The sequence below is a fragment of the Arvicanthis niloticus genome, chromosome 16 (assembly GCF_011762505.2).
Source record: "Arvicanthis niloticus isolate mArvNil1 chromosome 16, mArvNil1.pat.X, whole genome shotgun sequence".
Lineage (NCBI taxonomy): Eukaryota > Metazoa > Chordata > Mammalia > Rodentia > Muridae > Arvicanthis > Arvicanthis niloticus.
The window spans coordinates 6,614,785-6,637,500 of record NC_047673.1 but is presented as its reverse complement, the minus strand read 5'-3'; the positions used below and the strand labels follow the sequence as shown (position 1 = coordinate 6,637,500).

The 22,716-nt window shown below is 48.6% G+C and overlaps 1 protein-coding gene across 4 annotated transcripts in view; it reads right to left on the bottom strand.

Annotated features, from left to right (window-relative positions):
• Positions 1 to 22,716, bottom strand: part of Arhgef7 (Rho guanine nucleotide exchange factor 7) — a 108,540-nt gene that overhangs the window by 2,128 nt on the left and 83,696 nt on the right. For 2 of the 4 annotated variants that reach the window (XM_034520038.2, XM_076913811.1), the window contains 9 exons: positions 22,155 to 22,214; positions 21,398 to 21,544; positions 18,734 to 18,820; positions 16,237 to 16,315; positions 15,963 to 16,102; positions 13,323 to 13,547; positions 11,447 to 11,540; positions 9,132 to 9,221; positions 6,511 to 6,687 (listed from right to left, as the gene is read on the bottom strand). In XM_034520038.2, coding sequence (XP_034375929.2) covers positions 6,511 to 6,687; positions 9,132 to 9,221; positions 11,447 to 11,540; positions 13,323 to 13,547; positions 15,963 to 16,102; positions 16,237 to 16,315; positions 18,734 to 18,820; positions 21,398 to 21,544; positions 22,155 to 22,214 — 1,099 coding nt within the window. The remainder of the gene's footprint in view (positions 1 to 6,510; positions 6,688 to 9,131; positions 9,222 to 11,446; positions 11,541 to 13,322; positions 13,548 to 15,962; positions 16,103 to 16,236; positions 16,316 to 18,733; positions 18,821 to 21,397; positions 21,545 to 22,154; positions 22,215 to 22,716) is intronic. The other 2 variants (XM_076913810.1, XM_034520039.2) reach the window with 2 other exon arrangements.

Genomic DNA, 22,716 nt, shown 5'->3' with positions numbered 1-22,716 from the left:
ATGCGTAATTCTTGTGCTTGGAAATAAAAAATCTGGCAAATGAAAAAATGTTTCAGGGCTGGAGTAGTAGCCCAGTGTTAAGGACTAAGATTCACAGCTAAAACATCAAGAAACAGCTGTGAGTATACAGTAACACCGTTTAAAAAATCGTTAACATTGTAACACATGGAAAAATCGGTAATATTGTAACACATGGTTTAGAAAAAATGAGGGTCTCAGTCCCCTTCGAATGGGTAGCAGGGACACTACCCACAGCATGAGAGGCATACACGATTCTGGCACAGACACTGACTGGTGACCACCTCATGACATACACTGTGCCTCAGTCACTGGCCTTGAGAGGGAAGGTACCAGAAAGGAGAATTACCCAGTGTGATTATTCTTATTGTTTCTGATTATTCTCACTGTTTTTGAGCACCGCCACCAAATACACACTGGAAAAAGGACAAGCTCTGCATGAATATGGGACAAGCTCTGTGTGAATATGGGCACCTGCTGAGGGCTGTGCTTGTCTCAGCTCTTCTAAGGAAAGCACACAGATGAGGCAAGATGACTGGGCACAAGGGGTTAATCTGCTTTTGTGTTTCTGGGGTGCCCTTTGTATGTCTTTCTGAAAACATATCAGATTTTAAGGAGCATTTCTTGTGCACCCTCGTTGGCATGGAAACCCTAGAACAGTGTTTGAGAGAGAGAATTGTGAAGAGCAGCTTTGCCCCCGCAATTGAACCCAAGCCTGTCTTCTCTGGGTGAATGAGGGGAGCCGCTGCTGTCTAGGTATATGCAACGTCCCCGGCATGTAGGGACATACAGCTGTCCACCAGGGCAACTACAAGGCCTGGAAGGCTGTGGCCTTGGGTACATGGCCCCAGGCCACCCTCTGTGTATCTGCCAAGCCTGTTGCACTGGAAGGTATTCAATCAAGCCCAGAATGACAGAGACTGGAAACATATGGGGAGTTGAGGGGTGGCCATCAAGCCAGGTCTATGTCACAACTTTGTCAGTAAATGGTGGGGTGCCGTATGAGGTACTCCAGCCTGAACTCCCACGTGGGTAGGTAGAAGGTTGTTAACATCCTAATTTCTGAGTATATTCTTTGTGAAAGACCATAGAAAATGATGGCCATCCCACCCTGGAGGAGTTACAGCTACATGATCTACTGAGGACACACCACCTATCTTTCTCTCTGTGTCTCAAGTCCTGGAGATGGTAGGCTTTAAGACACAACCCTAGGGAGGAACATGTCTTTAAAACCACCAGCCGGCTGACAGTGTCAACCCCGCCCCCACCTTCAGCAGGGTGCAAGTAACAGGGTCCTTTCTGGACAGCCTCCTTGATTTAGCAGGAGCCCACTCTGAGGCTCCTTTCCTGCTGAGCATTGACGGACACACAGGTCCACAGGGAAACAGAAGGCACCAGGCTTGTTTACGTGTGCCTCCCACATGAGGGCAGGCGCCTTTAGAAGGAATTAGTGCATGCTCAAAGTGCCAAACCATGAGGATTTCAAAGATGCGGGTCTTTGAGCTGCTGGGGCCCAGCTCCTGGGTGAAGGGGTGGAACCAGGAAACAGCACTCGGTGGCTCTGTTATCCAGCAGCCAAGTGTTCTGCTTGGGCTGATTGCTGATGACTGTGTTAGCCCCAAATTACAGTGTTGGCGACTACCCTGTCACGTTAAACTTACTACAGGCTTGAGAAGAACCAGCAGGTGAGGCCCAGCAATGCCTCGTCACCATACCAGAGCAGCACGGTCTACGCACTTCCTCTCAGGTCTCTGTCCTGTCTCACTGGAACATCTGTTTCTAACATTAAAGCTTCCAGACTATGTAACAAACTGAGGGTGAGACTGTCCAGACTCACCAAGGACACTATGCTGAGTGAAGGTTGACCTTTCAGTTAGCCACTGAGTGTCCAGTCAAAACTTGGAGCCAAAAGGGAAAACCTCTACAGAGCTGTTCAGAGAGGGACACAGTCTGACAGCCAGCTCTTACCAAACGAAGTCCTAAGTAAAAGCCATGAGCTCCAGTAAGTAAGACAATAGATTTGAGGAACTAAACTTTATGGCCCCAGTGGTCAGCTAAAAACACATGACAGGGTCCTGGATGTGAAACTGCTGTGTGCACAGGGCACCCAAGAATTCAGTCAAAGTCTAAGGTTGGAACTGTGCTCTGGGTTGCAGGTCCAACTGCTCCAGCTCTGAGGCAGGCAGAGGGAACTGCTGTTGAAGCTGATGGTGGGTGACAGGCCTGTAATGGAGACTGCTCATCTGTACAGCAGACATCTGTCAGGTCACTACAAGCCACCCACCTTTCAACACAACATGCATTTCTAAAATGATTTTTTTTTAAATGTGTAGCCGCCTTTCAACAAAACAAGAAGTATAGCAAAGCCAGGTTTGTAAGTTAGCAGACTATTTTAAGAACAACAGTTTTCTAAAATACATACTTAACACTGTAACTGAAACATTACTATGCTTAGTGGCATCACAGCACAGTATTCTTGAATACCTAGCTTGGGAAAAAAGCATGTAACCACAGAACCAGAGAATGTTCTAGTACTTTACATGAAGTCCTATCACAGGAGCTTAGCTATGTTAGCACACTGTGAAGGCTCTGCACAGTGGACAGCTATCTTTTACACACCGTGGTCCTTAGGGGGATGGAGTCAGGATCTGTTGTTGCTTTCCTGAAAGACAGCACACAGCCCTTTCCTGGAAGTTCACAGTGTACTTCTAGAACACTACAGGTTTGGGGAAGGCAACATAGAAGTACTCCTTTTGTTATAATTCAGTCCATCCAGAGCGCCTCGTCTAAGCAGTGGACTTTTTAAATCTCAGCATCAGTATCAGCTGTGGTGTTTATGGGCAACAGCATGAGAAGTACCAGGTGGCCCCACGGCCCCTACAAAAACTATCAGTCTGCCCCCACCCACCACTATGACCTCCATGTGCAAGCAGAGTAAAAGACACATGCGTAAGACAGAACAGTTTGCAATCAGCCCAACCTGGCACTTCTCATGCAGACTTTGTGTCTCACCAACCTCAAGTCCTGTGTGACAATTTTACAAGGTCATTTTTTGGGGACACTGGCATGCTGAGGATGCCTGCAGGCTCTAGGTCCTAGAGCAACACCCACTCACAGATATGATTCAAGACAAAGAACATGTCCACAGCAACAGAAACACAAGAGTCAAACACTAGTAGTCTCAGAATCCTGCCCTGCATTGTCAGAGACCACCAGGCAGTGGGTCTCAGTTGAGAAACACAGATCTACATTGGCTGCCATAGCCAAGGATCACCACCCCATGCTCCTCCCTCATGCCAGGGACCAATGGATGACATACAGCTAGGACTCAGCAGTAACTAAGTCGCCTGTCCAACTCACACCCTGTGGATGTTAGGTATGTGGGCATACACAGGTGTGTGTTTGCCTGTACCCAAAGCAATAACTAAGTCTGTCACAAAAGAGCATCAGTCCATCTAGGCAGTGGCCTGACACACTTGTGACATGCTCCTGCATCGTTTAAACACAACTGATAATACTTTCAGGATGAAACAAAGCACTGCACTTAGAGATCTCTTCAGGAGCATCCAAGTCTCACAGGCTACACTGTCTATGGCTTTGAGATTTGGATTGGCTTTTCCACCCTAGAAAAAGGAAGGGCTGTCACTAGGAAGGGTGTTCTCTTCTAAATTAGGCATGCACTTTGCAAAACGGAAGGGAAATGCTGGCCCTGGTCCAAATGGAGGACTTAAAAACTGAGTTTCTTTTCACCTGTGAGGAGGGGCTGCTGCTTCTGAGGACAAGCTTCTCAGGATCAGGAAACAGGAAAAAAGCAGCTGGGTCTGGGGACACACACCTTCCATCCTGCCTTCCAGGGAAGAAGTGGGCAGAGCTCTGTGAGTTCCAGGCAGCCAGGACTACACAGAGAGATCCTGCCTTGTACTATTTAGAATAACACCTCACCTAAGAAAGTGCCAGTCCTCCATCACGGCAAACAGAACGCACGCCCATGGACGATGCCAGCTTGAGAGAACTGGCCATGGCACACTCGACTTCAAACTATGCTATGCCCTCCCCCATGTAACAAATATTAAAAGCCAAGGGCTAGCAAATGCAAAATTTATTTCAACTGTACAGAACAGATGTCTTTTTAAATATAAAACAGACACTTCATTGCCATATGCAACCACAGACAATAAGCATACTGTACAATACAATGCCACAGTCAGATGTACATCCAAGTGAGTTTTCAAATGGGAGTCTTGTACTAAAATGGCTTTTCCCATTCACAGATTAAAGAGCACAATATATAATTTCCCCAAGATCTTAGACCACTATATACATATTATTGTGTTTTGGCAATCTTATGCCAAACACAGAGTTAGTGTAGCTTAATAAAGACTTCTGGCGAGGATCAGTTAGACAGGAACACTGCTGGGCCACCTGCAGAAGGCCCGGGATGGCTTGGACCTACCTTCTCCATCAAGTCTGCATCCTTCCGTTAACACTCACTGCACACAGGGCTTTACAGAGCTGCAGAAATGTTAGGTGCTATCAGCATGACTACAGTCCCACAAACGTAGAAACAATGGCCCCTCCAACGCTGTGTCCCCTCTGCCACATGAGGACCGTCTCCTGTGCCTGTGGCACTAACAAATTTCTAACCAGGTCACAAAACTAATGTCAGACATTCCAAACAAATGCAAAAAGCTTGTGCTGTTGTTTCACAGCGTCAGCCTCAACAGAACTTGTCACCCAAACGGCTCTGATGGGTAGACATGAGCAAGGACAAACTGTCAGAGCCAGCTCAGCAACGCTGACAATGGTCCTCAAGACCAGGGCCACTTGACTCAGAGTTATGAGAAAACCCCAAGTACAGCAGCTGTGCCCCGTGGTTGCACCACACAGCTTAGGACAGGCAATCCATTCTAAGGCAGAGTCAGCAAAGACAACCGCCATGTGGGTGCAACAATAGAGCCACCTCTGTCACTAAATACAGACGTTTCAGGTTTTCTTTTGTTTTTCAAAAGTCCCATTTGCTATTTGACTGAGTCCATACAACCTTATTCCGACTGGAAATTAATACTGGGTGCAAGTTTTAAAGGCTTGCTCCTTGACTTTCTTATAAAAATACAAACTCTTCAGGGGCAAAGCTGCTCCAGAGTCACTGGGGACAGACAGTCTCGGAGTGAGCAGCTGAGCTGCCCAACAGCTCCAGGCCGGCCAACCTCCCTCCCTCTGTGCACGAGCTCCTCTACCAAAAGCAGCAGGACCAGCTCCTGGAGAGGGAGCAAAGGGATCCAAATACTGTATCCACTAGCTTGGCAAGAAGGACTGAAGTCAGAGGTCATGGCCACCAGAGCTCCATACCCTGAAGGATGGAAAGAACATTGTTCCCTATGGACACTGTAACACCGTTTTTAAAGCAGGTGTCCACAAACACTTAAACTACAACCCTAAGGTTACACTGCAACACCACAGTACACAGGACCACGCTGCCCTCAAGCAGCTAGCTGTGGTGGTCTGCTCTAACGGATGCAGCCTGCCATTCAGTTCTTCTCAGGGCCAGTGCAAATTCCTTATAACAAACCCCAGGGTTCTGAGGGATCGTCTCCCAGGCCACCCTGAAGGAGCATGCTCAGTCTTCCAGACTGCACTGTGCTGAGTTCAGGGCTGCGGGAAATAGCGTCACTGCAACCACGAGGTGCTCATGGCTCTCACAGCGTAGTGTGGATGTGGGGCAGCCAGGCTGCAGCCAAGCCAATGCCTGAGGTGCACAGCCTTGATGGTACCCTGTACCAATCAGCACTGTGGCTCAGGGAAGTGTGGTGCAATGGTGAGAGTTCTTACCTCACAGCCATGCCACACACAGGAAAAGGCACAGAGCAATGGGTGGAGACAGACTCCAGACTCTGCTCTCAACAGCCAGTGGCAGGTACCACCCTGGTGTGCATCGGCCCTGCATGGAGTCCAAGCGGTGTTCTGCACCGACACCAGGGCAGCCGTCAGCTGACTCAGTGCTTCGGTCACAGACAACCCTCTCAATCTCTCCACAGCTACTTGGTCAAGTGCATTATACATTTAAAAAAAAAAAAAAAAAAAGATCCCTGTGTGTAAGGCTAGTCTTCTCCGTTGTGGCACTTGGACGCAAACCTAGGCGGCTGCATAAAATAGAAAAGTGTCCATACGGCTGTATCCAAAAGAAGTGAAACAGTTGCTACATGTAGCTTGTAAAAAAAACCCGCTCCCTGTTGGGAAAAGCCCATCAGGTACTCACTGGACTCACCACCTCCCTCCAACAGGCAGCAGTTTAAATTCATTCTTAGATTGGCAATTAAGCCTCCACTAGGTACAATGGGAAATAAAGACACTCTCCAGAGTTGTTAAAATATCACATAAGAGAGACAAGGAACAGCAAGAAACGTCTAAGAAAAGCAGGCTGCGGTACAAGCATTGTTAAGAAAGGCTCAGTGCGTTAGTTCTGGTGAGAGATATATGAGCAGCAGCTCTTACGGGATGCAGAACCCATTCTGTAACTATGGGCTGTCCATATACTGTCATACTCAGAGTCTTCCGAGAGGTCTGAGGGCTCCAAACGAGAAAGGCTACTGCGACGACCCAAGGAGTCTAGACTTGATTGGTCGTCATCAGCCAAGACGTGATTATGCATCAGGTCAGTGCCTTGCCATGCTAAGACGGATGGAGTGACAGGTGCGACAGGCAGAGGGGTGAGGAGGGACGGACAGGAGAGCCACAATCAAAACATGGAACAAAAGCAAAAGGTGATGGGAAGAGAAGGGAAAGAGAAAATATTGTTAAAAAATGGCAACATGTCTGCTTCTCCTTACTTACTGCTGGGCTTTCTTACCGAACCCTTAGCACAACCCTCAGAATAAACCCAATTTTTTCTAAGCCCAAAAGTCACAGGCCTGCATCTGAGGATACCTGTATGTCCCAGCTAAAAAGTCTACACATTCATTCATGGCCAAAACATGATTCTATAAACTCTTGGCAATTAACCAATTCTACTGGCAATTTATTTAGGACATAATTTGTAAAAAGATATTAATTCCGTTCCCTTAACGGTATCTCCTATTTAGTTTCACCCCTTTGGTTACTCCTCTGCCAAGATAACACACAAGCACCAGTGCCTAAACTTACCGTGTCAGTTTACAACCTGCTCCAGCCTCAAAGTCTGTGTGCAGACAGAGGAACAGAGTGGTCCCTGGCTCCCCACTCCCAATCAGCCCTTGGCAGCGTGTGTTCCTACATCACCTCCCCTGATGTGGAACCTCAACCATCAGAAAGGTGAGTACAGACTGGCAATGCCACCACGTGGACAGGGAGTTGACAGGAAGCAGGGACAAGGGAATGGGGCAGAAGGAACTGCATGCGTGGTTAGCAAGGTGAGCGTGAGCTGGCCAGCAGCTAGGTGGGCATGCAAGGCTGTATGGGGCTCCTGTGGGGAGAAACCACAGGAAAGCCTCAGCAACCAAAGTAGGCTGTGTTCCAAGTCTGTGAAGGCCATTCCTTGAGACAGAAAACAATGTCAACTGTGCTCAGTTTGCAAAGTCCTGTTAACATCCAAACATGTACTGAACAGAGCAAAGCTTTAGGTAAGAATATATTAGCATTTCAAAACGTTCTGCTAGGCATTTACTGTGGCAATGTGCCCACTATGCTTCATCTACCAGATCACCTGTGCAGCACAAACTGGGCATCTACCCTGTTTCTCAGAGTGCTAAGAGGAAGCCATGTATGGCTGTCAACTCTGAGGCCCCAGGATGCCAGCTGGGACACAGATCATCAACTGACTGCAACCCTTGGCACGTGACCGTGCTTTCTGCATGGAAGGAATGGAGTACAGAGCATGGGCCTGGCAAGGAGCAAAGGCTCTGCAGAAACTACAGGCTGCCTTACTCAGGCAGCCACAGCTCACCCCAGGGCACGCCTTTCCCCAGAGGGAATGAGAGCCTGTGTCACATGTGGGAGTTCACAGAGCAGCCAAGGTCACCTGGGACCATAAGCTGGGGATCCTCATTTCCTTTTAAGCACTTGAAGTGAGGTGACTAATTAAAACCAAACATCTACAATCTATGAAATTGCTGGCTACAGTTATAACCTATCAGAATACATCACATTTAATCATCAAAATTATATTTATGAGTCACTTTTCAACCATCACAAAATATATTCCACAGCTTGCTAGAGTACCCAGGCTTCCTTCCCCATGTCTCTCCTACTCCTCTGAGCAGTTACAACTGGTTCTTCCTTAGAGATGGTAGGGACAAAAAGAGACCTCACTGGCCTTAACACCATAAGCAGAAGGCAGTGCAGAGCTGCAGAGACTGCAAGTTGAAGAGGAGGCCCTGACACCTGTAAAGGCTATCTGGGGCTGCGCCTGCCAAACCTGCTGGCTAAGCTGCAGGCTCTTTAATCAAAGCTCAAAGGGCTGAAAAGGCCCTCCGACCTTTCCTGTATGTTCAGGATTGGCAAGAGGTGAACTGAGCCACCACCCTGAAGGTGGTGTTAAAATGTGGAGGTATCGCTCCAAAAACTGGGGTGGAGAAGGGGACAAGGTAGATCCACAGCAACCAGTTTCTCTGCCAACCAGCCAGCTCCAAAACAAACAGAGGGAGGAGGACTGCAGGGCCCTGCCTGAAGGTCAAAGGGCAGCAGCCTCTGAGTCAGGCATTGCTCCTGGATGACACCATAGTGCAGACTCCCACCTGTGAGGAGTTAAGAGAAACCACCTGGCATTCACCAAAGAAACTACCATTGTTTATTAACAAGAATTAAAAACAAAAAAAAATTTAAAGATGATAGAAGGATGGCTCTAGATTTGAATTTTAGATAATTTTTAAAAGGAAAAAAAAAAAAGACCCAGTAACACCAAAAAAAAAAAAAAAAAAAAAAAAAAAAAGCAAAAATAAAGAAACCTTCTCTGCCTTCTGCATACACAATTAACGTTTCCTGAAGGATGCTGGCCCTCACACTGGATGCTCTCTAGAACACAGTACTGGGGCACACTGCTATACTACTTGCTAAACTCCTGAAACCTCCCTCTCAAGAGCAGTTAGTCCGTGCAGCAATTGCTTATAGTCTGTGCCCACACAGTGAACTGTGACACTCACTTGAGTTCAGGGTCTGCCTCGTCTTTGCGCTTGTGCAGTAAGCTTCGATGACCTTCAGGATCTGAGCATCTTCTTCCAGAGCAGCTGTGCCTGTCGAAATACATGAGCCATCACCACTCAGCACACAGCCCAGAGCCAAAGCGCAGTTCAGATGCCACCGTTCACTTTCTTGTGGGCTAAGATTTAGGTTCTCTAAATAGTTATAAATAGGTACATTCAAGAGCTTTTAAAAGCTTGAAATTCGCCCACTGGGAAGGGTTAGCATCACAGCTCTGAAAAGTCCTAAGTCCCTCAGTTTCTCCACCCACACACCAGACAGACAGCACAAGACTGGAATATGCGGCCTACAGGAGACAGGAGTAGCAAAAAGCCATCCAGTCTCATGAGAGCAGGAAGGGAGACTCAGCTAGGCGCTGCAAGTGTCATAGGCTGGGCCCTGACGCAGTGTGGGAGGAGAGCTGCAGAGCCACACAGGAACCTTCTGGAAAGGCACCGGATCACAGGCCTTAAATGGGGCACTGTCTCTGACTCTGGAATTCTTAGACACTGATGTAACAAATTTACCATGCCAACCACAGAAGTGCTTCAAAGCTCTGCCACCTGGGTACAGGTTTCATCTGCAGGCAGAGGCCAGAAGAACCTGTCAGGCAACGGGGCCAGCACAGCCCTTAGCCCTGTGCTCAGAAACGGCCACATGTGGAAGAAAGCTACTTGGTTCCTATTTTTCTCTTCTGGTTCTGTCTGAAGTTACTTAGCTATATTTTTCTTTTCTTTTTTAGTTCACCTACTCTAAAGCCATGGGAGAATGGAAGGCTGCTCCTCTCACAGCTGTAAATAACTGTGCCTTGGAAACTTTTATGGATGTATTTATCACACAAGATCTCACTATGTGGCCTTGATATTTCTAGAACTTGCTAGTAGCCAGGCTGACCTTAGGAGATGTCTGCCTCTGCCTCTGCCTCTGCCTCAGCCTCTGGAGTGCTGGAGCTAAAGGCATGCACCACCATGTCCAGCTCCCAGCAATGTTTTAACAAAGTAAAACCAAGTATTTACTTCAAGACAGAGGACTGCAGTCCTGTGAGCACCTAGCTCACAACCCAGGTTCCCACAACACGAAGCTCCCTCGGAGGCTGCAGGACACTGCAGGAAAGGTGTCCTTCCCTCTGGGCAACAGAAGCTACCAGAAGCTACCTTCACTCAGGGTGCTCTGTCTGGCTGCTGTAACCAGTTGCTCTTCTTACACCTGTGTGAGCACGTGCACACCACACAAGGGCAGAGCGCGCCACTGACTCTAGAAGCACAATGCAGGCTCGCTGTGTACCCAGCCATGGCAGCTGCAGATGTGCTCCTGTATTCAGTGTGGACTACGTCATGGACGCGGAATGTCCTAGCCTTCCAAGATAACCAACTACAGAAGCTTGAGAGAGGTGAGGCTTGCTGAGCATCCATCTGGCACCAGGTATTGAGTGGGGATCCGAAACATAACACTTCTCTTCAACCCTTGTCCTTGGTCTGCCATATCCTCTCATCCCTAACCTGCTGGGACTTCTGGGTAAAGATATGGTACTAGACTGCCCTCCTGTGAGCTCTGAGCACACACAGCTTTCAGCTGGTGCAGACCTCTCTCATCAGAACCGCAGGCTGACTACCACTCAACCCTGCCTTCTGGCTTATGTCTCCCTAATACAGACCCACCCTGCACCAATCCGAGAGCTGAGGGCCCCTCAACCAACGCCCACCCATGCCCAGGAGGGGGTGCTGCTGCTCTGAGTGTCAACCCTGAGCAGGCTCCTCCACAGCAGCCTCATCTCAACAATGACACAGTGACCCAGGCACCTAGCTGGGACAAGTCAAATGCTTTTACACATTGCTCTGTCTCCTGTGGTACATCTAGCCACCCAAGGACCGGTACTATGGACTTGGTCTCACAGTTGGGCACAAAGCAGCATTAAATGTCTGCCAGTACTGAACGTCTGGTCCCAGCACCCCATCGTTTCAGTCATGTGGAAGGTACATGGTAAATGCTTATTCGATCAGGCCGCCAGGCAGGCCTGAGCCCAGCCCTACCTAACAGACAAGCCATGTGTGAGCAAGAGGAACCTCGGTCTAACTCAGATTATAGTTCTGTTGGGTGGAGCAAAGGCAACAGGAAACCACAGCCCCTCAGAGGTGGACTGGAGTGAGGACAGAAGAGCAGCTGACACAGGGACTGCTCGTCCACTCCGGCACCTGCTTGTGGAGGTGCAGGCCCTGCCCTGCCTACACTGCCGCGGCCCACCGCGTGCGTGGCCGTGCTCCCACAGGTGGCCACTCACTCTTGCGCACAGCGAACTCCTCGTCGGAAGGCTTCCGCTCAGGTTTGCGCTTCGGCAGCAGCTTCTTCATGGTCTTGGGGCTCTTACTGAGATCCTAGGGAAACACCAATGACAACCAGGCTAACCCAGCATACGACAGCAGCTGGCCACCCCATCACCAGCTCCTCTATGTTTCTCTGCCAATGCCAACATAAATAGAAGCCAAGAGCCAAGAGGACACTTCACCATCCCTCGGCACAGGCCTCAGCTCTGGTGAAAACGACCCCAACTAGTGTACACGGCAGCAAGGCTTGTGCCGAGGAAAGGGCAGGCGGCCCACTGGCATGTTCCACATAGCCAGGGCACGGCTATCCATGCTGGGGATAGATAGAGCCAAGGGAAATTAATTTACTTACAAGGGAAGAAAAGTAAAGATTCCTTCAGCAAAGTACAAAACCCAAAGTTACAAGCAAAGGGAGCAGGCAGGGAACCATGGCTAAGCACAGACTCAGAGATGGGACTTGCTGGCTACTCTGTGCAGGCCCATGTCCCAGCTCTGGGCAAAGTGGAGATGCCCCAGATGCCAGCAACCATCTCAGCCGCTTTCCTTTAATGTAAAACTGGAGTATGCACACAGAATGCTGGATGCAGTAGGCACAGGCATCTGCCTCCACACGGCTGCTGTTACAGACGGGTGAGGCACTTCTACGGCAGAGCAGACTTCCACAGCTAACTCACAGAGATCCTCCTGTCTCTGAATCTGGGGTGGTAGAATTAAAGGCATATGCCACCATGCCAACACCCAGAAGGAGTTGGCCAACACAAACCGGACTCTGTATTTTGTCTTGTTTTTAAATGTATGCTTGGGTTTTGTCTGTCTTATTTGTTTTTGTTTGTTCTCACTTTTGGTTCTTTGTTTGAGACTGTGAGAAAGAAAGAAGATGAAGTTGGGTAGGGAGGGAGGGGGAAGGGTCTTGGAGGAGATGGTACAGGAGAAAGAATATGATCAAAATGTTGGACTTCGTTTTGGAAAGCTCTTTCCTGTGGTCCATGGGGCCTCAAACTTTCTGTGCTATAGAGAACCTTGAACAGAAATCTGTTCCAATGTGGACTCGACAAAACACCCCTGAAATACAGGAGCACCTGCCCAAAGCACCCTGCTCCATTCACTCTTTCTCAGTGTGTCTTGGGCGTGAGCCACCACGTCAGACTCATAGCTACTGCTAACCTGGCTTCTCACAGTCAGCAATGCTGAGCCTCCTCAGGTGAAAGCAGGGTTAGGTGAGCGCATGAGACTTAGTGAAGATAAAGTGCACGGTGGCTGCACTCATGCAGGAAAGAGCAGGAGCGGCCTGAGGAAGGTTGCTGCACCCTGCCCTCAGCCCAAGGAGGCACTGTCTTCAGGGACCGACTGTTTTCACTAGGAAACCTGCTCTTTATTTCCAGCAGCCTTGGGACTCCAGGACAGAGCTAAGGCATAGCAGAATGACATGCAGCGAGGTGAGGCCCTCGCAGCCTGCATGTTCAGGAGCACCTCAGGCTCAGGGCCTCCTGGGCACCAGTCCTCCAAGTGTGCACACAGTGCAGAGGACTGGAGGAGTGCACACCCATTTCACCAGGTAAAGGTCAGAGGACTGGAGGAGTGCACACCCATTTCACCAGGTAAAGGTGGCGCAGGGCCCTTGTAGCAGAAGGGGATGACACAGAGTAAGGGCAGATCCTCTTCTTGGTTCTGAAGATGTCATGGGGTGGGGTGTGTCATCACACAATGAACAGAAACACAAGACTTTTACTTCTGAAGTGACCGAAAAGACTAATGTAGCTAGGTGCAGACCTCACACACAGATGTCAAGGCATGCTCACTGTAGTGGCAGTCTGAGTGGCTGCAGGACCTCACCTCCTTGTAGCAGAGAGCAGCTGAGGGCCGGAGGGGAGGTGCAGGCCGCAGGCAACTCAGGCTCCAAGGCTTGGGGGTCTTCGGAGGCTCCAGGGGTCCCCAGCTGATGGTGGTGTGTGGGGTGCCATGGTGAGAGGGGTGGGGGAGTGTGTGGTACGCAGGCGTCAGTGCCACGGGCTTGCTGTCCGCGTGTTTGCTGGATGGAGTGAGAGGATGGGAAGGAAGCTGCCAGGCACAAAAGCAAGAGCAGAGAGCATGAGATGGGCAAGGCCACAGAGACGGAAGGCCCTAAACACACGGCTCTGAGGGACGGGAGTCCAGCACTGTGTTCCTGGGCAGACATGGGGCTTAGAGACCCACACTCTGTATAGATATCAGCTGCTATGTTGTAGTGTATGAGAAGCTAGTACATGTATCACAGTTTTACCAAAAACAAAAACAAAACCAACTTAAAAAGCTGCCAGCAGGTAGGTCCCCGACTGAGACACAGTGACTGAGTGGGACATGTTCCCTAGACATACACTAGCACCTGTTAGCACAGGAACAAGAGCAACAAATGTCCCTTGTCAGAGGGGGAAGGAGGAACTTTTCTCAGGCACTGCAGCCTGGTCATCCTATCTATGGCTCTTCCTGCTTGGGCAAACCCAGCTGGCAGAGCTGTGAAGCCAGGAATAGAAACCATTAGCCTTTATGGAGGATGTTAATATCTGAAATAAAGATATGTTTATCTTAAAAATCTCAGCTTGTTTTAATAAAAGCAGAGTAATTTGAGATCTGATTCTTCAGTGGAGGATGTTATTAACAAGGTTTATATTCACAGAAAACCCCCAAACTGACCACACTAACAATGAAATGAAAACGTTGATAAAGTAAGAAGCACTCCAATGAGCCCCTGGATCTCCTGTAGCTAATACAACCACAGCACAGTTACAGCAGGCCTCTGCGAGCTCTGGGCACTGGACACTGGCTGGGCACAAGCCTAAGATTCATGACTATTGGGCAGCACCCCAGAGCTGAAACCAGAGCCCAAAGCTCCAGGTCGCCCACTGGTTGCTGGCTCATGGTATATTACAAAACACTCCACCACTATAGAATAAACTTTCTCAAACCAAGCAACTTACATGTGAGAAAGCTGTCTCTCCCATAGCCCTTGTAGCAGTAATCTGGTAGTAATTAAACGCTGGCTTGTTTCTCCTTCCTTGAAAAAGAAGAGCTATGCCGGATACTAAAATGAGAGATTAACTGATGCCGGACAGAACCAGGTCCCAGGCAGAAAGCTTACATATGCTGCCGAGGAATTCCTGGGAACAACAGGGCTTCTCACACTAGCACATAAGGGACACTGCCTTCTCCACAGCAGCACAGCTGCCTCTGGCAGGGTATCTTCTGGCTCCCACTGAACAGAGATGGTAGCCCACACATGCACAGCCTTGCTTCCTGCCGCTCTGTGTGTGTGTCTGTGTGTGCGTGCACACACACTCAGGCAGCTCATGTCCCTGGGATAAACCCAGCCCCATGGGAACTAAGTGGGTTTATTTGTTACTACTTTAGTGACACCACAGATCGACCCCAGCACCTTGCACATCAGGCAAATGCTCTACCACTGAGCCACACCCCTAATTCCCAGCCTTTTCTTGAGGACCTTCTGAAGTCAGGATAAATTATGGAGCACAGCCATATAGACTGAGATGGTAGCTAACACAGCAAGGCATCTGAAGCTCCAACTGTGAAGACAGCATAGCAAGACCAGAAAACTGTACCCTGATGTGAGAGAGTGGACAACGAACTGCATGGTGGAGGCGTGCTTGTGGGTAACTATGGTGACCCTCTACATGACAGCATAGATGGGAAGAATGACCTCCACGACAGAAAGTATCCCAAAAGGTACACGAAGAAGGGAAACCCGTATCCACAAACTGTGTCATCAAAGTTCACTTCTAAAGGTCTGCCAAGTCTTTACATAAGAATGGTTAAGTTTTAAAATAATACCAACTTCTCAAGCAAAACCAGAGTTTATATACCAGTGTTAACCTGTTTTGAAATCTGTACCTCTAAGAAACCAGAGTGCCGCTGAGTTCTCATCAGGTGAAATATAAACGGTGTTTTTTTCCATTTAGAGTCAGGTTCTCAAGTAGCCCAGGCTAGACTCAATATAAAGCCACAGATGACCCTACACTTCAGACTTTCCTGCTTGTCTCCCACGTGCTGGGAGCACAGGTGTGTGCCAGTGTACTCAGTGTATGCTGTGGGTGCTGGGTCTCAAACTCCGTGCTGAGGAAGAACTACCCCTGCCCCTTCTCCTGCCGCTTCTCAAAGGAAATCCAAACTGTTTCGGATGCCTTTTCAACACCCTTGGCACTTCTCTTTTGCTTTTCTGTTTATGATTGACATATGTAGAGTTTAAAATTCTCAGAGAAAAACATCACTGACAGGGCTAGTGGCTTCTGGAGTCAGTGGGAACCCTCTGAAGTAGCTCTAAGCATCACTGAGCTGGAGAGTAGACACAAAGTATCTGGGGCAGCTTGTTCTGTGATGACACCTACAGGAGCAGGAGGCGAGGGTTTAGAACCCTGCATCCACTCATAGCCCCAACACAGGCCATTACTGTGACAGCAGCAAATGGAAGTCATGTTGCCTTACTGTGTGCGATGGCACCGAGTGGGGCTTGATGGTAGGGTTGCTCACAGATGTGACCTTTGTCTGCTTCTGCAGGTGTTCCACCCACTCGTGCAAGTCCTGCTGGGTGGTGCAGGACACTAGAATCCGCTCAATCATGCTCCCTAGAGAAGAGAGATACAGTGAGTTCACACAAGCACATATACACAGCCAGGACCCACACCGCACACACCCTTGGACACACATAAGGCTCTTCACTCATCCCGGACACAGCACTGGCACAGTGTGGGTGCATTACCTGATATCTCAAACGCGTTCCTGTGGTTTTCACTGTCCTCAAGCTTTGTGATTGTCATTCCTGTTGTTGGCAGCTTTCCCTACAAAAGACCCCCAAACAATATTTCCTAATAAAGAAGGCACCACACACACTAATGACTTCACACGTGGCAGCAGAAGTAAGTACACAAAAGAGCAGCCACTTAAATAACAACCACACCAAATCAAGAGCCCAAACTGAGGCAAAGCAGGGTCTTGACCCAGGGGGAGACTCTACAGTGGAAGACAGAGGATGGCCAGGGTGCACAGGGTGGGGAGACTCTACAGTGGAAGGCAGAGGATGGCCAGGGTGCACAGGGTGGGGAGACTCTACAGTGGAAGGCAGAGGATGGCCAGGGTGTACAGGGTGGCTGCTTTAAAGGCATAAGACAGAGTGATCACTGCCTTACAGAGAAAGACAGAGTTAGGAGTTTAAGACCCAACTGATGAGAAACAGAGACAAGAACACGCACTGAGAGACAAGTACTCTGTCAGACAGAAAATATGCCATGATGTCAGATAGATGCCACAGGTGCCCAAGTGGCAATCAATCTGTCTGTAAAATGGGGGCGGGGGGATTGACAACACAGCAGGAAATGTCAGCTTAGAAAAACAGAAGGGGACAAAGCTCATTTAAGCAGTAAAATCCAGCAAGCAACAGTTTTCCCTGGGCCACATAAATCCTGACAGCTGGTAGCCCAAGGCCACATCCTTACAAAGTCTATGGGTGTTTGGGGCCCAGGAAACAACTCAAGCAGAGAACGGCTTTACCAGCAGGCAGGAGACAGTGTCTGTGCTGATGAATCCGTGTCCACTTGACACAGCTAAAGACACCAACAGGAGAAAATCTAAACTGAGGGCCTGCCAGCTTCCTAGGGGCCCACAGACAAACCTGCCCAGGCAGGTTTGATCAGTGACTGAGACAGGAGGCCCAGCCCACCATGCAAAGCACCACCTGTGGGCAGAGGCAGCAGAGGGCAGGCTGCTTCGGGCAGCATTCCTTCCTATTCCTTTCTCTGCTCCTGCTTGTCCTGTACTTTCCCCAAAGATGGGCTGTGACCTGGACGTGGGAGTCAAACACACCCCTGACTCCTCATGGTTTTCTTTTGCTTATGATGTGTAAACAGCAGTCCAAAACAAACTAGGAAAACTACTGACAACGGTTTCCCTACCTTGTGGCCTACTCCAGGCAAAAACAAACCAAACAAACAAAAAAAGTCACCCAGTCCAAACAGCTGAGGGCCAGGCCGAAAGCCCAACGGACAGCCTGACACCTCCATGGCTGAGGTTAAGAAGCTAAGCTCCCAGAAGTTGCACAGAGAGCAGAACCATCTGTGTGCATTCCCTGGAGCAGCTTATCTTTGGAGCCACAGTCCCCCTGCTAGAGCTGGCATCCTCAAAGCTAAGGGGGGGGGCGGGGGATTCTGTTTTTAAGACAACTCTTGCTATGTAAAAATCAAAAATCTTGATTTTTCTGCCTTGACCTCCCAGGTGCAGGGACATAAGTGTTCCACCTACAGACACTATCACTGGAGCTGATGATCCCCACAGGACTGATCAGCACAAAGATGGCCCTGGGATAGAGATGACATCTCTAGGGACATGCTGCAGCAACAGCAGACAATCCCTGCACAAGTGCCAGCCTAGGTTAAGGCTCTGAGGCACAGAATGGAGCTATAAACAGGCAGCTCTCAACAGGGAGCTGCCACTCTGGCACCTCAGCCACCCAGAAGACCTCACCAATGGAAGCCTCAAGGTTCTGAATCTTCCCATGCATATTTGCTCTGCCATCTATCTATAAAGGCTCCCTTGGAACAAAGGTAGTGACTAGCCCTCCTAGGGGCAGACCAAGCCACAGCTACTCTCCACTAAGGACTCTACACAGGACAACACAGAACACACACATCAGAGAAAAGCCAGGCGAGGGTGAAGCAGCAACTTCCACTAGAGTAGTATGTGGAGGCTAGCCAATCCTTGAGACAGGCTCACTGAGAGCATCTCCCAGGTGGGGACTAATGGAAAAGAGTCCCTCATACTCTCTCCTACAACCAGCTCTCAAATGTTCTCCAAAAAATGGTGACAAACCAAGACACTAAACAAAAGTTTACTAATAGGTTAAAAGATCCAGTTACAAGTCCAGTGTTTTGGGATGTTCTACCCCTTACAAAAGATCTTAGCCCACAGCACCTAGCGGAACCTACCTTGGGCAGAATGGAACATGAAAGCCCAAGGAAGCAATGACCTTTGCAGGAGACAGTGTGGTCAATGAGAAACAGACGTGAGTCGCTCACTTCTCTCCAGTCACATCAAAAGGTGCAACATAAGTGAACACACAGAAAAAAAACACACAGCCATGACACAGTACCACACACGGCACATACACAGGTGAATCCAATATTAATACATACATCCAAAGGCATCCTGAAAACAATTATCAAATCCACCACAAACAAAACTACAATCAGTTTAGCTGTGTTTACCTGATAGATGAAACCGCTCATCCTGGGACTTGCAGACAACATAAGCAGAAGGTTTGGGAAGAGCAGGAGGTATCTCTCATTCTTCTCCTAATAATAAAAAGAACCTGTTCACAAACGTGTGCACAAATCTTTATACAAGACCCCATGGGACATCAGACCCTATTTTCTACTTGAGATTTCTACCAAACTATATGGGCAATATTAAATGCTACCAGAATATAACCAAGTCCACATTAAACACTAGCATTGAGTCCACATTAAACCTCAGCACAGTCAGAAACTATAACCGGAAAGAATATCCATAGATTTTCAAAATACAAAGTAATTAAATGACTCAAGAACCCTGAGCTTGTCAGACTTTTTTTTTTAAAAAAGGTTTATTTAGCTAGGTGTGATGGCTCAAGCCTTTAATCCTAAAACTTGGGAGGCAGAGGTAGAGGTAGGCAAATCTCTGTGTATTCCAAGCCAGTGGTCTATATATTGAGTCCTAAGACAGTAAGGGTTATATAACAGAGACCCTGTGGAAAGAAAGAGAGAGAGAAAGAGAGAGGGGGAGGGAGAGAGGAGAAGAGGAGATGGAAAGAAAAAGAAAAGAGAGAAGAGAGAAGAGAAAAAAAAGAGAGGGAAGGGGAAGAAGAGGAAGAAGAGGAAGAAGGGGAAAGGGAAGGGGAAGAAGGGGAAGGGGAAGAAGGGGAAGGAGAAGAAGGGGAAGGGAAAGAAGGGGAAGGGGAAGAAGGGGAAGAAGGGGAAGAAGGGGAAGAAGGGGAAGAAGGGGAAGAAGGGGAAGAAGGGGAAGAAGGGGAAGAAGGGGAAGAAGGGGAAGAAGGGGAAGAAGGGGAAGAAGGGGAAGAAGGGGAAGAAGGGGAAGAAGGGGAAGAAGGGGAAGAAGGGGAAGAAGGGGAAGAAGGAAGGGGAAGAAGGGGAAGAAGGGGAAGAAGGGGAAGAAGGGGAAGAAGGGGAAGAAGGGGAAGAAGGGGAAGAAGGGGAAGAAGGGGAAGAAGGGGAAGAAGGGGAAGAAGGGGAAGGGGAAGGGGAAGGGGAAGGGAAGGGAAGGGAAGGGACGGGAAGGGGAAGGATAGACGGGGAAAAGAGTTTAGGGTATATTTCTTTGTATTGCTTATATGTGTGAATGTCTTCCTGCATGTCTGTCTATCCACCACATGTGAACAGAGCCCAAACATATCACAAGAAGGCATGGGACCCCCTGGAACTAGAATTACAAATGGCTGTGAGCTGTCATGTGTGCACTGATAATGAAGCCCAGGTCCTTGGGAAGAACACCCACCGTTCCTAACCACTGAGCCCTCTGCCCATCATTCCCTGTGTGGAGTACCTTTGAATACTACTTGGTAACTGTCAACATGTAGCCCAGGAAAGGAATGTAGAAGATGTTAAGGAGGGACAGGGACAGGTGGATTCTTCAAGATACTGGAAAAGTGGGACAAAATGTTAAGTAAATGTTGCTCTCATCTATCTGATAAACCTTTCCGGAAAAGCTTACATAAAAAGAGTTCTTGTACATTAAAAGTCATTTGATTTTTAAGTACCATTTCCAAGTAACAAAAGCCAAAGAGAACACACACATCTAGGAGACAGAGTGCAGAGACTCTGAAGGGCAGAGACAGGTGTGAGTCCACGCACGAGCACTGCCTTCAGCTGTTGTGAGTGAGCAGCTTTCCCAAGTGCCGTCCTCACAACACCACCGGCACTCCAAGGCCAGCAGCCAGGGGGAAGGTATGTATCCTAAGGGGCTGCGGAAACCTCCTGCCACGTTCTCTTGGAGGCACATAGGCTGTGAGTGCCAGCAGACCTCTTTAGAGGGAATGACAGCTCTGACTCTTTGGAGTGATACTGACCACTGTTATGGAGACTTGGCACTTTGGGAAATGTTGTATTATCTAACACAAAACTTATAAATCATTTAAGGGGCTAGAATGGCTCAGTGGTTATAAAGCACCAGCTGCTCTTCCAGAGGACCCAGGTTTAATTCCCAGCACTCGCATGGCAGCTCACAACTGTCTGTAACTCCAATTCCAGGGAGCCTAGACATTCTCTTCTGGTCTCTGTGCACTGCATGCACCTTGTACAAAACACATGCACACAGATAAAACACTCCCACACATAAAATCATGTGATTAAGGAACACATTCTGAAAGATCTGAGTGTTTCAGGTCACTATGATAAAAGAAGAACAGGACAGTTTATTCCAGTGTCCACAGTGTAACAAGTTGGGGACACTCAGGGCAAATCTGCTTCTTCTTCTACCATTAAAAGCTAACATTCACTAGAGAGGGATGTCACTTTACAAACCAGTAACCGAGCAGTGGATCCCATAAACAGACACCAGAATACACACAAGCCGTGCACTCTGATAGGAGAAGCCTGAGCCAGGGCCATGCCAGTGTCTTCTAGAGGACACCTGGACATGTTGAGATGCATGTCAGCCTCTTTCTGGTCTTGGGTGAACACCCTCTCAGTTCACATGGCTCTGGAACAAGCTGATCCTGGGTGGATGGGAACTTTCTACCCGTACCACAGGCTCTCCATGTTTGCCAAGGGTAAGAAGTGGACCACAGTGTGAGGCTCCTACACTGTCAGCAGCACATGCCATCTCTCCAGACCTGGAGTACCCAATGCTAGGGATGTGAAGGCAGGCCTCCGTACCTCACTTCCTGCACACTGAATGGTGACTTGGGACATGTAGGTAACACTGCCCAGCGTCTTTATGTCATCCCCCTCCCAGCTCCTGATGGGTTCCGTTAGGATCTGCAGCTCCAGCTCCTTCCTTTTTCGTACTTCTTGACACTGGGCCTGTGGGACAGAACACAAGTGTTCAGAGACAAGCTCCAGAACCTTGTTATACCACCCTGCTTCTGCTTATACAGTTACAATGCTCTGTACCAGCTGGAGGTCTGCTTCACTATAAGGAGTGAAGTCAGGCCAAGGAAGCAGCATGTGCTCCTGCTCTGGCACCTTAAGTTTCACAGGCTGTTCGGTTAGTGTCAGGACAAGCAACAACCTCCTTCTGGCTCCATCAGTACCTGCCAGCAGAGAGGCCTGAGAGGAGGAAGGAGTATGCTAGACAATACAGTAAGGACGGGTGTCCTGGATGTCACTAAAGAACCCTGGGCCTGGAGACCAAGAGTCAAATGGGTTCACAGCACCTGCAGCAGAAATTGCACTGTGTTCTTCTGCATTTCAATGCCCTCAGTTCTGGCCCTGGTGCCCACAGTGCACTCAAGTGGGGTAACTTCCTGGCCCTGGGACATTGCTCTGCATGTCCTTAACTTCATCTCAATAAACACTGCACTTAATTCACAAGTCACTTGTTTACTGTGGATCTGTCTTTCCAGGGGGTGCTAACCTAACATGTATTTGTGATAAGAATGTCACAGAAAGTGTCATAAACTTAACCACTTACTGAAAGGTTTTTGAAGGCAGTCATAGATTTTTGAATATCTTGTCTATCAGGATGATAATCCTTTGGATAAAGAAAGACAGGATTAATTCTCAAGTTGAAAACAACCTGGAGACATTTTGATCGGCTCAGCCATTAGCTTCTCAGTATGGGGTCTGCTTAGCTTTTAAAGGATTATGGTGCCAAAAGACTTGAGGAAAACTAATTTAGAACAAAACTGCCAAGAAGGGTCAGCAAGCCACATTTTTGGTAAATAAAGCCTCATGAGAACATGGCCACATGAGTGCTGAACAATTCTACCCTAGAAGGTAGAAGAGAGCTGGGCAGTTGGGAAGACATCTATTGACACGCCCGAGCCTAAAAATAACAGAACCAGAGTCCTGTCAAATGTGCAAGTTGTTAATACATATACAATAAATGTTTCATTATCACTCAGCACTCGGTCCCGTAACTCAATGCTGAGAGGACACCCAACTTTACTTGAAAACTACGCTCTGCAGCGTTCTGGAGCCCTTGGTGGTTAGATGGGCACACAAGAAAGTAAAAAGACAGATCTGGCTGGAGG